Raw genomic sequence first — 12,950 nt, 5'->3', positions numbered from 1 at the left:
TGGTTTTCACCAATTTTTAAAATATACGAATAAACTCTTAACATTTTAAAATTGAGATAGTCCACGTGAAAATACATTTTCATAGTTCCTTTTGAAAAATTTGAAGAACTGGCCACAGCAGAATCAATGAGAACTGAGAAAAACCTACCACTTTACATGGTGCATACACTTCCCAATTTGTCCCAAACCCCACCACTCTCTATTGTATGGCTTCTTCCAGGTTTTGTACTGATCTGGCCCTTTTAGCATTTGAGTTTGTGACTTCTAACTAAGCTCACTCATTGTGTGAAGATTTTACAAGTTAAGCTCTCAGGATGTGACTTATTCCCTTATTTCTAGGTTCTTGCAAAGCACATCATTTAAACTCCTCTGCTCTACCCAGCATGGCTGTCATTCAGATTCAGTGGAAAAGTCAAAAGCTTTACAGACAAGCAAAAGCTAAGAGAATTCAGCACTACCAAACCAGTTTACAACAAATTCTAAAGGAACTTCTCTAGGCAAGAAACACAAGAGCAGAGAACAAAAGAGGAAGGGAAGAAAAAAGACCTATAAAAAAAAATTAAGAAAATAGCATAGCAACATACATATCAATAATTACCTTAAATGTAAATGGATTAAATGCTCCAACCAAAAGACATAGACTGGCTGAATGGATACAAAAACAAGACTCGTAGATATGCTGTCTATGAGGGACCCACTTCAGATCTAGGAACACATACAGACTGAAAGTGAGAGGATGGAGAAATGTATTCCATGCAAATGGAAATCAAAAGAAACTGGAGTAGCAATATTCATATCAGACAAAATAGACTTTAAAATAAATTCCTCTGTTCTTCCTCCAAATGAACATTCTCAGAAAGTTATAAAGGACTGAAAAGATGAAATCTGTTAGTATTACTAATTTTACTTTTAAAAATTAAAATTAGCATTGGGAAAAAAAAGACTGAAGGTGTGTACGAAGTAAGTCATTCTGCTTTCCTAGGAAGTAAGAGAATCATCTTGACCAGGTTTCTGAAAATGCTTTGAGTCATCAGACAGCAGGTCATCATTCTGAAATTAAAATCATAGGTACTCACTCATAGGTACTGCTCATTTTATTCCTGGCCAGAGCTCAATTCTTGTTTTTCTCCAAACAAATGGAACATAATCTTTTCTCAAGGAAAGAAGTTAGACTGTAGGATCTTCAAGCTCCTTGTTTTTTCAAAAATAAGAAAAATGCCTTTAAAATTATTTTCTGGTATTAAACATAATTTTCCTCTGGACTACCAGTGCAGACATTTTTAAAGTGAAGAATCAAATTAGGCCTCTCAATACCTATTATGTTACCAGAGGGCAAAAATTGGCAGCATTGTATCCCTAGTAGCTTTGGGAATAAGTGTGGACTTTTCCAGGCCTCCCAGAAGAAGAGTATAGATCAGAGAGAAGGATACAGAGCTAATGTCAGGCTCCCACAGTGAACCTATAACCCTGGGGCACAGCACTTCTGATTTATAACTAGTTTCAGCTCCTGTGGTTGGGAGAGTAGGCTTTCTTTGTCTCTCTTTTTGGCTTTTCCCATTTCAATAGAAGTTAAAGCTCCCAGATTAGAGTGTGGTCTCGTAGCTAGGAGTAATGTAGTTAGCACCTCTGGCTCCTACTCTAAATGCCAGTTGCGCCCTGAGTCCTTGTGACAGCCCAAACGTCCCTGTTGTGGGTTGCATTGTGTCCCCCCAAAAAGGATATATTGAGGTTCTAACTCCTGATACCTGTGAAAGTGACCTTATTTGGAAATAGGGTCTTTGAAGATGTAACCAAGTTAAGAGGAGGCCATACTGGATTACCAGTATGACTGGTGTCCTTATAAGAAGAGAAAACAGAGACACAGACACTCACAGGGGAGAATGCCATGTGAAGACAGAGGTAGAGGAGCAGTACCTCTGCAAATCCAGGGATGCCAAGGATTGTGGGAAACCACAAGAAGCTAGGAGAGAAGCATGGAACAGACTCTCCCTCAAAGCTTCCAGTAGGAACCAACCCCACTAACACCTTGATTTTGGACCTGTAAGCTCCAGAACTGTGAAAAAATAAATTGCTGCTGTTTTCAGCCAGAAAAGAGGCAAATCAGGTTCAAATCTCAGTTCTGTTTTTTACTAGCCTTGTGAGTTCTCTGTACCTCAGATTTTTCATCCATAGGATAATGAAAATAATACCAAACTTTACAAGCTTTTGAGAAAATAAAGATTAGTACCTAAGATGTAATAAATACTTACTATACAGTAACTAAATAAATGGTACAGTATTTCAACCCTGCCATGGAACCTAAGATATGCAGCTGAAAGAGGAGATTTCCCTGCATAGGTCTCTATAAATGCCTTAGGAAGATGATGAAAGATAGTTATTCAATGGGTTTTTTTCTAACTATTTGCAGAATGTTAATCATGGCTATGCTTTCCAGAAGAAACCCTATATCAGTTAGGATGAGTAAAGTTAGCTGCTGTAATATACAAACTGCAAAACCTTGATGCTCAGTAGAAGCCACAAACTTAAAACCCAATCAGGTGTTCCTGGTTGTCAGATAGCCTTCTACATGGTCATCCAAGTACTCAAATTCCTTCCATCTCTGGCTCCACCCTCTTCTAGATCCTCAGAGTTCTCTCCATTCATCTAGCAAAAGGAGAAAAGAAGCCTAGGGAGGATACACCTACTGCTTAATTCCTCAGCCCGAAAGTGACGCACATCACTTCTACTTACTTTTCATTGGCCAAAATTTGGCTCATGGCCACATATAACTGCAGTAAACCTGGGAGATATAATCGCACTATGCTTAGAAAGATGATAAATGGTTTCAGTAAATGCATAGGAGTCAGCCACAAATTGATTTGAAATTAGCCATAATTATTCTATTTAAGAAAATGATAATAGAGTGTGGCCTGCAGAACACTCTATGTCATGTCTTCCTTTTGTGTCCCTTATGGGCTGCATGTGACAAACTTCTCAATTGTGTGTGATTCGGAGCCAAGAGTGTCCTGCTATTTGAACACTAACCTACCTGAACACTAATCCCGACCCTGTCTGCACTGACAGAAGTCTCAGAATTTCCTAATGTGTCAACTACTGTTGTGAGAGGATTGTTGTTTGGGATTGGCATTAACATCCCAGGTGAACTTGTTTGTGGGTAGATCAGGTAGAAGTACAGGATGGAGAGTTGGGCACAAGCAGGGTCCTTAGGATCCTTGTATCCTGGGCTGGTAACAGGGCTTTATTTTATGGGTGATGTGACTTTATTGACCACCCCCTGCCCAGAGACCTGGTTAGATTGGGGTTTAGAAAAATCATTAGCAGTATGGAAAGATAGATTGGAATCTAAGAAGTTCAAAATGCTAGCAGTAAGTAGCTGAGAAGAAGGAAATTTGGGGGCCAAATTCTTGTGGAAATAATTGCATATATTAGAAAATGTTGACAAAACACTTCAGAATGTTCAGTCTTTTGAGAATCAATATATAAAAGAAATATACTTTTTTAATTTATTTTTTAAAGATTTTTTTGATATGGACCAATTTTAAAGTCTTTATTGAATTTGTCACAACGTTGCTTCTGTTTTACGTTTTGGTTTTTTGGCCCCGAGGCATGTGGGATCTCAGCTCCCCGACCAGGGATTGAACCCACACCCCCTGCATTGGAAAGGTGAAGTTTTAACCACTGGACTGCCAGGGAAGTTCAAAAAGAAATATACTTTTAATCAAACTTAATCATAGTACTGGGCAGTATAAAAGAAAGATATAAAGATATATATATAGATGCATAGATATACATATACATATAGCATAAGCCAGCTTCAAGGGAGACAAAAAGGAAAGTGTGAGTTCATGACATAAGGCAGCATATAACTCACCACACCGAAAGCACATGGGCTCCCAGAGCTGTGTATTTAGACAAAGGACTTAAATCATGCAGTTAAGAGGGTGGGGGATTGGAGCTTTGCCTTGAGAAGAGATCATCTATATTAGTTTGATTACGTCCTAGTTCATACATAGAGATAGAAGCAGATTCCTCCTCAGATGAATGGGGATTTTCACACAAAGACACAAGAAAATGGCAGCTGCACAAACAATTCATTTCTTCTTCTCATCTTCCCAAGTTCTAGAATGGAAGAGACGAGAGGATTATTGGCCGAAGAAGGGAATTATTGCTTCGAGTTTCTTTCTCCTTGAGGGCAGGGTTCAGCACATGCTGGGGAGAAGGAAGCTGGTGGAATAATTCTTAGAGCCACTGGCTTGTCTTGGAAATCAGTTCCTACAGACGAGAACCACAGATGGGTCGGTGGGGCTTGTTGGGAGCAGCAACAGCCTATAAGACAGACTGGATGTGTATCCTGTGGCCTTAGGCCATCCCAGAATGACCCCCCAGCAAGCCTTTCTGAGGCCAAGGGGTCCCAAGCTTTTCTTCTTATGGAGAAAAGCCACACATTCAAGGCTTGGCTGCCTTGTCTCTTCAAGGCTAGGAGGGACTCTGGAGACCAAAGAGAGAAAATCAATAAAGTGGCATTTGTTTGAAGGGCCAGAGGACCTAGTCAAGGAGATGTTTCAGGGACCCCATGCAAGGACAAGATAATTTGGTGAGGCAGAGGGCAAATGTGCAGAAAGAAGTTAACACAGCAGGCCTGCCTTAGAGAGTCCTGCTTTACAGGGTTGGCCCGTGGCTGGCATCTGGGAACTTAAATTTCAGGAGAGTTTCTACCACCCTAACTGCTAAGAGTAACTTGTTTTACATTTTAAATGGTTTGCTCAAACATTATGGTTTGTGCTGAATACCTACCTGATTTTTTGTGAGGCTTGGGAATTTTGGAACGTGCTAGGCAAAGGATGCCTATATGACCAGCCCCTGATAAGAAACCCTGGGCACTGAGTTTCTAATGAACTTCCCTGTTAGACAACATTTCATGTGTTGTCACAACTCATTGCTGGGGAATTAAGTACATGCTGTGTGACTCCACTGGGAGAGGACTCTTGGAAGCTTGCACCTGGTTTCCACCAGACTTCACCCCATGTGCCTTTTCCCTCTGCTGATTTTGCTTTATATCCTTTCACCGTAGTAAATCTTAGCCATATGTACCACTATATGCTGAGTTCTATGAGTCCCCCTAGTGAATCATCAAGACTGGAGGTGGTCTTGGGAACCCCTGACACAATAAGACTCCTGGCAAGGATTCCAGTGGAAAATAGCTGCTCAGCTTTTGGCACTTTTCTTTTTTCATTTTTAATTGGAGTATAGTTGATTTACAATGTTGTGTTAGTTTCAGGTGTACAGCAAAGTGAATCAGTTATACATATACATATATCTATTCTTTTTTAGATTCTTTTCCCATATAGGTCATTACATAGTATTGAGTAAAGTTCCCTGTGCTATACAGTAGGTCCTTATTAGTTATCTGTTTTATATATAGTAGTGTGTATATGTCAATCCCAATCTCCCAATTTATCCCTCCCCCCTTTCCCCGTGGTAACCATAAGTTTGTTTTCTACAGCTTTGACTCTGTTTCAGTTTTGTAAATAAGTTCATTTGTACATTTTTTTTAGATTCCACATATAAGTGATATTATATGATATTTGTCTTTTCTCTGTCTGACTTACTTCACTCAGTATGACAATCTCTAGGTCCATTCATGTTGCTGCAAATGGCATTATTTCATTCTTTTTTATGGCTAATGTTCCATTGTATATATGTACCACACATCTTCTTTATCTACTCCTCTGTCAATGGACATTTAGATTGCTTCCATGTCTTGGCTGTTGTAAATAGTTTGGCACTTTTATTAACCTCCAAAGACATATGTTTGTTTCCATTTCCCACTTCTAGAATTAAGCACTTGATTATTTTAGGCGTGACTTTCTTAACAACTATACTCTGAATTTTTCAGATTTTAGAAAGGCACTGTGGTACATATATCATATATTCTATAATACCCCATGAGGTCTGGGAAGGACCCCTTATTCAAATACATTAATATGGCTGCTTTCAACATATGTATACTCTCACTAAGAGGGATAAATGAAGATTTTGAGTAGCCTCACCTCAGTCGAAGTCACAGCTTGCCACAAGATGAATGTGTGCCAAACTTAGGGGAAGAAACTTACAATTTTTAGAGCATTTTGAATTTTGCCATTGCGGATAGGGATTATATTGCCATCCCTCATTTGCTTAGCAGGAAATCGAGAATTAGAAAAGTTAATTCGTTTGCCAGTGGTAGCACAGCTTGCATCTGAACTGGATTTCAAATCTAGGAATGTCTAGGTCACAAGCCAGAGAGCTCTTAACTATTACCCTATGCTGTCTTTCCAGTTACTTATTTTTAAATATGTCTTCTGTGTCCGAATACCACTAATAAGGAGGTAGTGTGGGAGCAAGGGGGAGCAGAAAAGAAGGAAGTAGTTATCTCTCTTTGGAATGGACATTTGGATGTTTACCTTACCCCATGAAACTGATTCCAAATATATGACATATTTTTCCCTTTTGAAGTCTGACTACACAGCAAGGCCCAATAGAGATGGTCAACAATTACCTCTCCTAGGGTATCTCTGTGATATCCTTAGTTGCAGTCATCCTCTGAGTGAGTAACTGAGTGTATGTGTTCCCTCACCGGGCTTGTGACTTCCAAGGCAGCAGGAATGTGTCTTGATTATTTTTTGATCTCTCTATCATTTTATAATGCTCAACAATTCATTTGTGTTGATATTTTTAAATTGAATTGAGTAGAAAGTTACTTTGGCTAAATGAGGATCACTCCCAGCTTTACCTGGGTAGGGAGGCCAACAGGTTGGGAAAGGTTCTTAACAGAATTTACACACTTTTGTCTTCAATGTGACAATAAAGAGATGGTTTGGAGAAAAGAGAAGCAACAGGACAGCTTCCTCCAACAAAATACCTTCCTTCAGTAAAATAGGAAGATACAGTCTACACAGATATTTATCCTGAGAAGAATTTGGGGGACAAGAAATCACTGGCAATCAAATACATGTGAACTGCTAAGCTTTGCTTTTCCTTTTCTGCCCCTCACTTTTCAAATGATGTTGGTAACCTAGTTTTCTGTATTTTACATCTCAGGTGCTTTGTCATTCTAGTAAGTCTGCTCTGCTGTGACTTGCAAATCAGCTTAATTTAAATCTCTAAGTTTTCATTGTGTTTGACAGAGACTTAGTAATTCTCAGAAAATGACCCTTGTTAAATAAAGTTTATCTAGAAATTCTGATATTCAAGAATGCTTACACAAACTGTCATTCTTTACAATGGCTTCATTATCCATTGACACAGTTAAAGGCATTGTTTTATTTGAAAATGTCTGCCTTTCTCTGCTTGTTCCAGCGACAGTTTTCCTGGAGTTTTGGAAAAGACGCAGAGCAGTAATTGCTTATGACTGGGATTTGATAGACTGGGAAGAAGAGGAGGTTTGTATCATTTACCTCAATTTCTTTTTAAAAAAAGCCGATAACCAAGAAATACACAGTCCCTCTTGAGTCATCGCTCTCTGCCCTGTGATGGGAGTCAGGTTGATTCATAAAGCATTTTTTATACCTGTCTTTACAGGAAATTTCAAGTAGAATTAAAAAAAAAAAAACACACACACACATTTTGATTTCTTAGTGGAGTAAAATTCCATGACTAAGTAAAGCATTTCACTTGTAGGTAGAGGCATCAGAAGAATTGGTAGTAAGATTTGTTTAGTTTCCTTAAATATGATCCATTCTCTTTACTTTACCAGAAGGAGAATATTAGTTTTACGATTGTAGGCACATGGAAGCAGACCTCCTAAGTACTCCAAGGAAATGGTTCTGTGAACTCTTCAGGACCCTGGACAGTGGCCAGATGTGCACAGGCTCAGAAGTATTCCCCTAAGTGATAAATACTGAGGGGAAACCACTCCTCAAACAGCCTCTTTGGTGGATGTGGCTAAAAGCAGGACCAGCTGTAGATAAAACTGTCCAGGAGAGGTAAACTCAGTCCCACAGGCTTCACCTTCTCAGCACATCACTCTCCCTTTATCCCCTTCTAGGCCAATACACCATGCCCTTTCCTAACCTGTGTCTGGTCTTTATCCTCTCTCTCCTTGCCCCATTCCTGTCAGAAGTCTCGAGGGCCCATGGGTGGGTTTGGTCACCATGTGCCCAGCCTGAACTCCTCTTCCCTTCCTCTCATCCATTATCTCCTACCGCTCCTGAGAACCATTTCCTCAGAGCCTTGCTGGGCCAGTAAATCAAATACACTAGTCATATATGATATGATAATGGGTATCAATGGGTGTTTTCCTTCCAAGAGACACACATATATATTTTTATAAATTGAAAGGAATCTTCTGTAAACATAACTGAGAATTTTAGCCCTGGGCTAGGCTTGGTGGGGGAGATAATTTTGAGGGGAGTGTTTTTCCCTTCAAATCATGCCTCATGGATGGCTGCCTTTTCTCCTCACACCCATGAACACATTTGGGTAGTTTTTAAATCTAGAAATGATACTGGGATTCTCAGCAATCCCTGTTCTTGTGATGAGGCCTCTCTCATGCTTTTATAAGCATGCATTCTCTAGAAGATGGTTTTCTGAGTTGGAAGAGACTGCCCAGGTGACTTCTGGGGGCTACCAGCCACAGCCAGGCTGCATTCAAGACTTCCTCCTGGGTGGAGCTGTTCTGGTTTTTGTTACATGTGTTTATGGGAGTGGCTTTCGAGTGGGATGGAAAATGCTCTTTCCTGGGAAGCCGAGTCACCACTAGGCAGCTGTGTCATCTAAGACAAATTACTTCATCTTCGGATTTTTTTCATTTCTAAAGAGAAATGTTTCTAAATTTTCCCCTTTCAGCTATAAAGTGTGGCATTAAATAACTTTGACTAAACCAGTCTAAAGTCACTGTTGGCCCTTGTGGTGGGCCCACAATGTGAGTACCCTTAGGGTAAACATATCCCTTGTTTACCCTTAGGGTAAACATATCCCTTCAGAAGTCTAGAGCTTCTGAACTCCCAGCCCTGTTAAAAAGCATGGAGTGCTGAACCCTGCTTTCACTCAGCACACCTGTGTACAGGAACTCACATCAGGGGCCATATGCAGTTCTATTTCTGTTTGGGATTCATTGTAGAAATGCCTCTTCCTTCTAGCCTGTGGTTCTCAGCTTGCTGTACAGAAGAGCCCAGACATGCTGCCTGCCTTCTTCAGGGGTAACCCAGGATGTTACTTTGCTAGGGCCACCATAACAAAATGCCACTGACTGGGTGGCTTAAGCAAAATAAGTTGATTGTCTCACAGTTTGGAGGCTAGAAGTCTGAGATCAAGGTATTGGCAGGGCTAGTTTCTTCTGAGGGCCATGAGGGAAGGATCTGTTCCCAGTCTCTCTCCTTGGGTTGTAGATAGCCATCTACTCCCTGTATCTTCACATTGTCTTCTCTCTGTGCATGTCTCTGTCTAAATTTTCTCTTCCTATAAGGAAACTAGTCATGTTGGATTAAGGTCCACCCTAATGACCTCACTTTAACTTAATTACATCTGTAGAGACCCTGTCTCCAAATATAGACACATTCTGAGATACTGAGGGGTAGGACTTCAACTTATGAATTGGGGGGTGGGGTGGGGATACAATTCAGCCTGTAACACCCAGGATGACAGGTCTGGCTCCATGACTGGCCTCATTTTCTGGGTGATTAACTCAGTGACCCTTGATGACACTTATAGCCTAATGAATTAAGTTTCCCAAAGAAGCAAAATATTCTAGATCTGTTTATATCCTAAAATGTAACTACCTAAAATAAAGGAGGCAGAGGCTGTTTATAACTGTATCTCCCCCTGACCTTCCCCATTACCTGCCACTGTGTAAAGTCAGCATTGGGCTTATCCTGTGGCAGGAGATGGGCTGCCCTTCCTCCTACACAGGGAGGCCACTACCAGACTGTACCCATCCTCCATAATCTCTCTTCTGTCAGCTCCTTCTTTGCTTTCTGTCAGTACCTTCATCTAAGTCTTGAGCGTTTCTGCCTGGACTAACTCAATCTCCATTGCACCAGAGTTTCTGCTTATTTTCCCTCCTCTTCCAAGACACTCATGTAGAACAAGTTCTTAATTAACCAGAGTGACTTCAAAATACCGTTTTCCTGATTATCTTTTCCTAATCCCATAATTGCTTTTTGGTCAGAAGCTTTTCACATTGGATGGGGCTCAACTCAATGAAATAAAATCTCAGCTTGATTTAGAATTAGAGGAGCCTTGATTTTAGCTGGATTTGAAAGGTATTTACCTTGTTTTCAATACCACTTAAGAATACATTTCAAGTCCCTCCCATCATAAAACTTGCACAAGCCTCTTAGATACCCTCATCCACCAGAGGGCAGACAGCAGAAGCAAGAAGAACTACAATCCTGCAACCTGTGGAACAAAAACCACATTCACAGAAAGCTACACAAGATGAAAAGGCAGAGGGCTACGTATCAGATGAAGGAACAAGATAAAACCCAGAAAAACAACTGAATGAAGTGGAGATAGGCAACCTACCAGAAAAAGAATTCAGTTAATGACAGTGAAGATGATCCAGGGTCTCAGAAAAAGAATGGAGGCAAAGATCAAGAAGATATGCAAGAAATGTTTAACAAAGACCTAGAAGAATCAAAGAACAAACAGAGATGAACAATACAATAACTGAAATGAAAAATACACTAGAAGGAATCAATAGCAGAATAACAGAGGCAGAAGAACGGATAGGTGACCTGGAAGACAGAATGGTGGAATTCACTACCATGGAACAGATTAAAGAAAAAAGAATGAAAAGAAATGAAGACAGACTAAGAGACCTCTGGGACAACATTAAATGCAACAACATTTGCATTATAGGGGTCCCAGAAGGAGAAGAGAGAGAGAAAGGACCCAAGAAAATATTTGAAGAGATTATAGTCAAAAACTTCCCTAACATGGGAAAGGAAATAGCCACCCAAGTCCAGGAAGTGCAGAGAGTCCCAGGCAGGATAAATCCAAGGAGAAACACACCGAGACACACAGTAATCAAATTGACAAAAATTAAAGACAAAGAAAAATTATTGAAAGCAACAAGGGAAAAACGACAAATAACATACAAGGGAACTCCCATAAGGTTAACAGCTGATTTCTCAGCAGAAATTCTATAAGCCAGAAGGGAGTGGCATGATATATTGAAAGTGATGAAAAGGAAGAACCCACAACCAAGATTACTCTACCTGGCAAGGATCTCATTCAGATTCGATGGAGAAATCAAAAGCTTTACAGACAAGCAAAAGCTAAGAGAATTCAGCACCACCAAACCAGCTTTACAACAAATGCTAAAGGAACTTCTCTAAGTGGGAAACACAAGAGAAGAAAAGGACCTACAAAAACAAACCCATAACTATTAAGAACATGTTAATAGGGACAGACATATCGATAATTTCCTTAAATGTGAATGGATAAAATGCTCCAACCAAAAGACACAGCTGGCTGAATGGATACAAAAACAAGACCCATCTATATGCTGTCTACAAGAGACCCACTCTTCAGACCTAGGGACACATACAGACTGAAAGTGAAGGGATGGAAAAAGATATTCCATGCAAATGGAAATCAAAAGAAAGCTGGAGTAGTGAATCTCATATCAGACAAAATAGACTTTAAAATAAAGACTATTACAAAAGACAAAGAAGGACACTACATTATGATCAAGGGATCAATCCAAGAAGAAGATATCACAATTATAAATATATATGCACCCAACATAGGAGCACCTCCATACATAAGGCAACTGCTAACAGCTATAAAAGAGGAAATCGACAGTAACACAGTAATAGTGGGGGACTTTAACACCTCACTTACACCAATGGACAGATCATCCAAACAGAAAATTAATAAGGAAACAGAAGCTTTAAATGACACAGTAGACCAGATAGATTTAATTGATATTTATAGGACATTCCATCCAAAAACAGCAGGTTACACTTTCTTCTCAAGGGCACACGGAACATTCTCCAGGATAGATCACATCTTGGGTCACAAATCAAGCCTCAGTAAATTTAAGAAAATTGAAATCATATCAAGCATCTTTTCGGACCACAACGCTATGAGATTAGAAATCAGCTACAGGGGGAAAAAAACGTAAAAAACACAAACATGTGGAGGCTAAACAATACGTTACTAAATAACCAAGAGATCACTGAAGAATCAAAGATGAAATCAAAAAATACCTAGAGACAAATTACAATGAAAACACAATGATCCAAAACCTATGGGATGCAGCAAAAGCAGTTCTAAGCGGGAAGTTTATAGCTATACAAGCCTACCTCAAGAAACAAGAAAAATCTCAAATAAACAATTTAACCTTACACCTAAAGGAACTAGAAAAAGAAGAACAAACAAAACCCAAAGTTAGTTGAAGGAAAGAAATCATAAAGATCAGAGCAGAAATAAATGAAATAGAAACAAAGCAATAGCAAAGATCAATAAAACTAAAAGCTGGTTCTCTGAGAAGACAAACAAAATTGATAAACCATTAGCCAGACTCATCAAGAAAAGGAGGGAGAGGACTCAAATCAATAAAATTAGAAATGAAAAAGGAGAAGTTACAACAGACACTGCAGAAATACAAAGCATCCTAAGAGACTACTACAAGCAACTCTATGCCAATAAAATGGACAACCTGGAAGAAATGGACAAATTCTTAGAAAGGTATAAACTTCCAAGACTGAACCAGGAAGAAATAGAAAATATGAACAGACCAATCACAAGTAATGAAATTGAAACTGATTAAAAATCGTCCAACAAACAAAAGTCCAGGACCAGATGGCTTCACAGGTGAATTCATTTAGAGAAGAGCTAACACCCATCCTTCTTCACCTCTTCCAAAAAATTGCAGAGGAAGGAACACTCCCAAACTCATTCTATGAGGCCACCATCACCCTGATACCAAAACCAAAGATACTACAAAAAAAGAAAATTACAGA

The 12,950-nt window shown here is 39.6% G+C and overlaps 1 protein-coding gene across 7 annotated transcripts in view; it reads left to right on the top strand.

The window, feature by feature from the left end:
- Positions 1 to 12,950, top strand: part of ANO4 (anoctamin 4) — a 458,290-nt gene that overhangs the window by 373,849 nt on the left and 71,491 nt on the right. For all 7 annotated transcript variants that reach the window (XM_082419367.1, XM_082419366.1, XM_082419364.1 and 4 more), the window contains one exon: positions 7,339 to 7,421. In XM_082419367.1, the coding sequence (XP_082275493.1) occupies positions 7,339 to 7,421 (83 nt within the window). The remainder of the gene's footprint in view (positions 1 to 7,338; positions 7,422 to 12,950) is intronic.

The sequence above is a fragment of the Balaenoptera physalus genome, assembly GCF_965194825.1.
Source record: "Balaenoptera physalus genome assembly, chromosome: 13".
Taxonomy (NCBI): domain Eukaryota; kingdom Metazoa; phylum Chordata; class Mammalia; order Artiodactyla; family Balaenopteridae; genus Balaenoptera; species Balaenoptera physalus.
The sequence above is the reverse complement of the archived record's forward strand: the minus strand, read 5'-3'. Positions and strand labels throughout refer to the sequence as shown.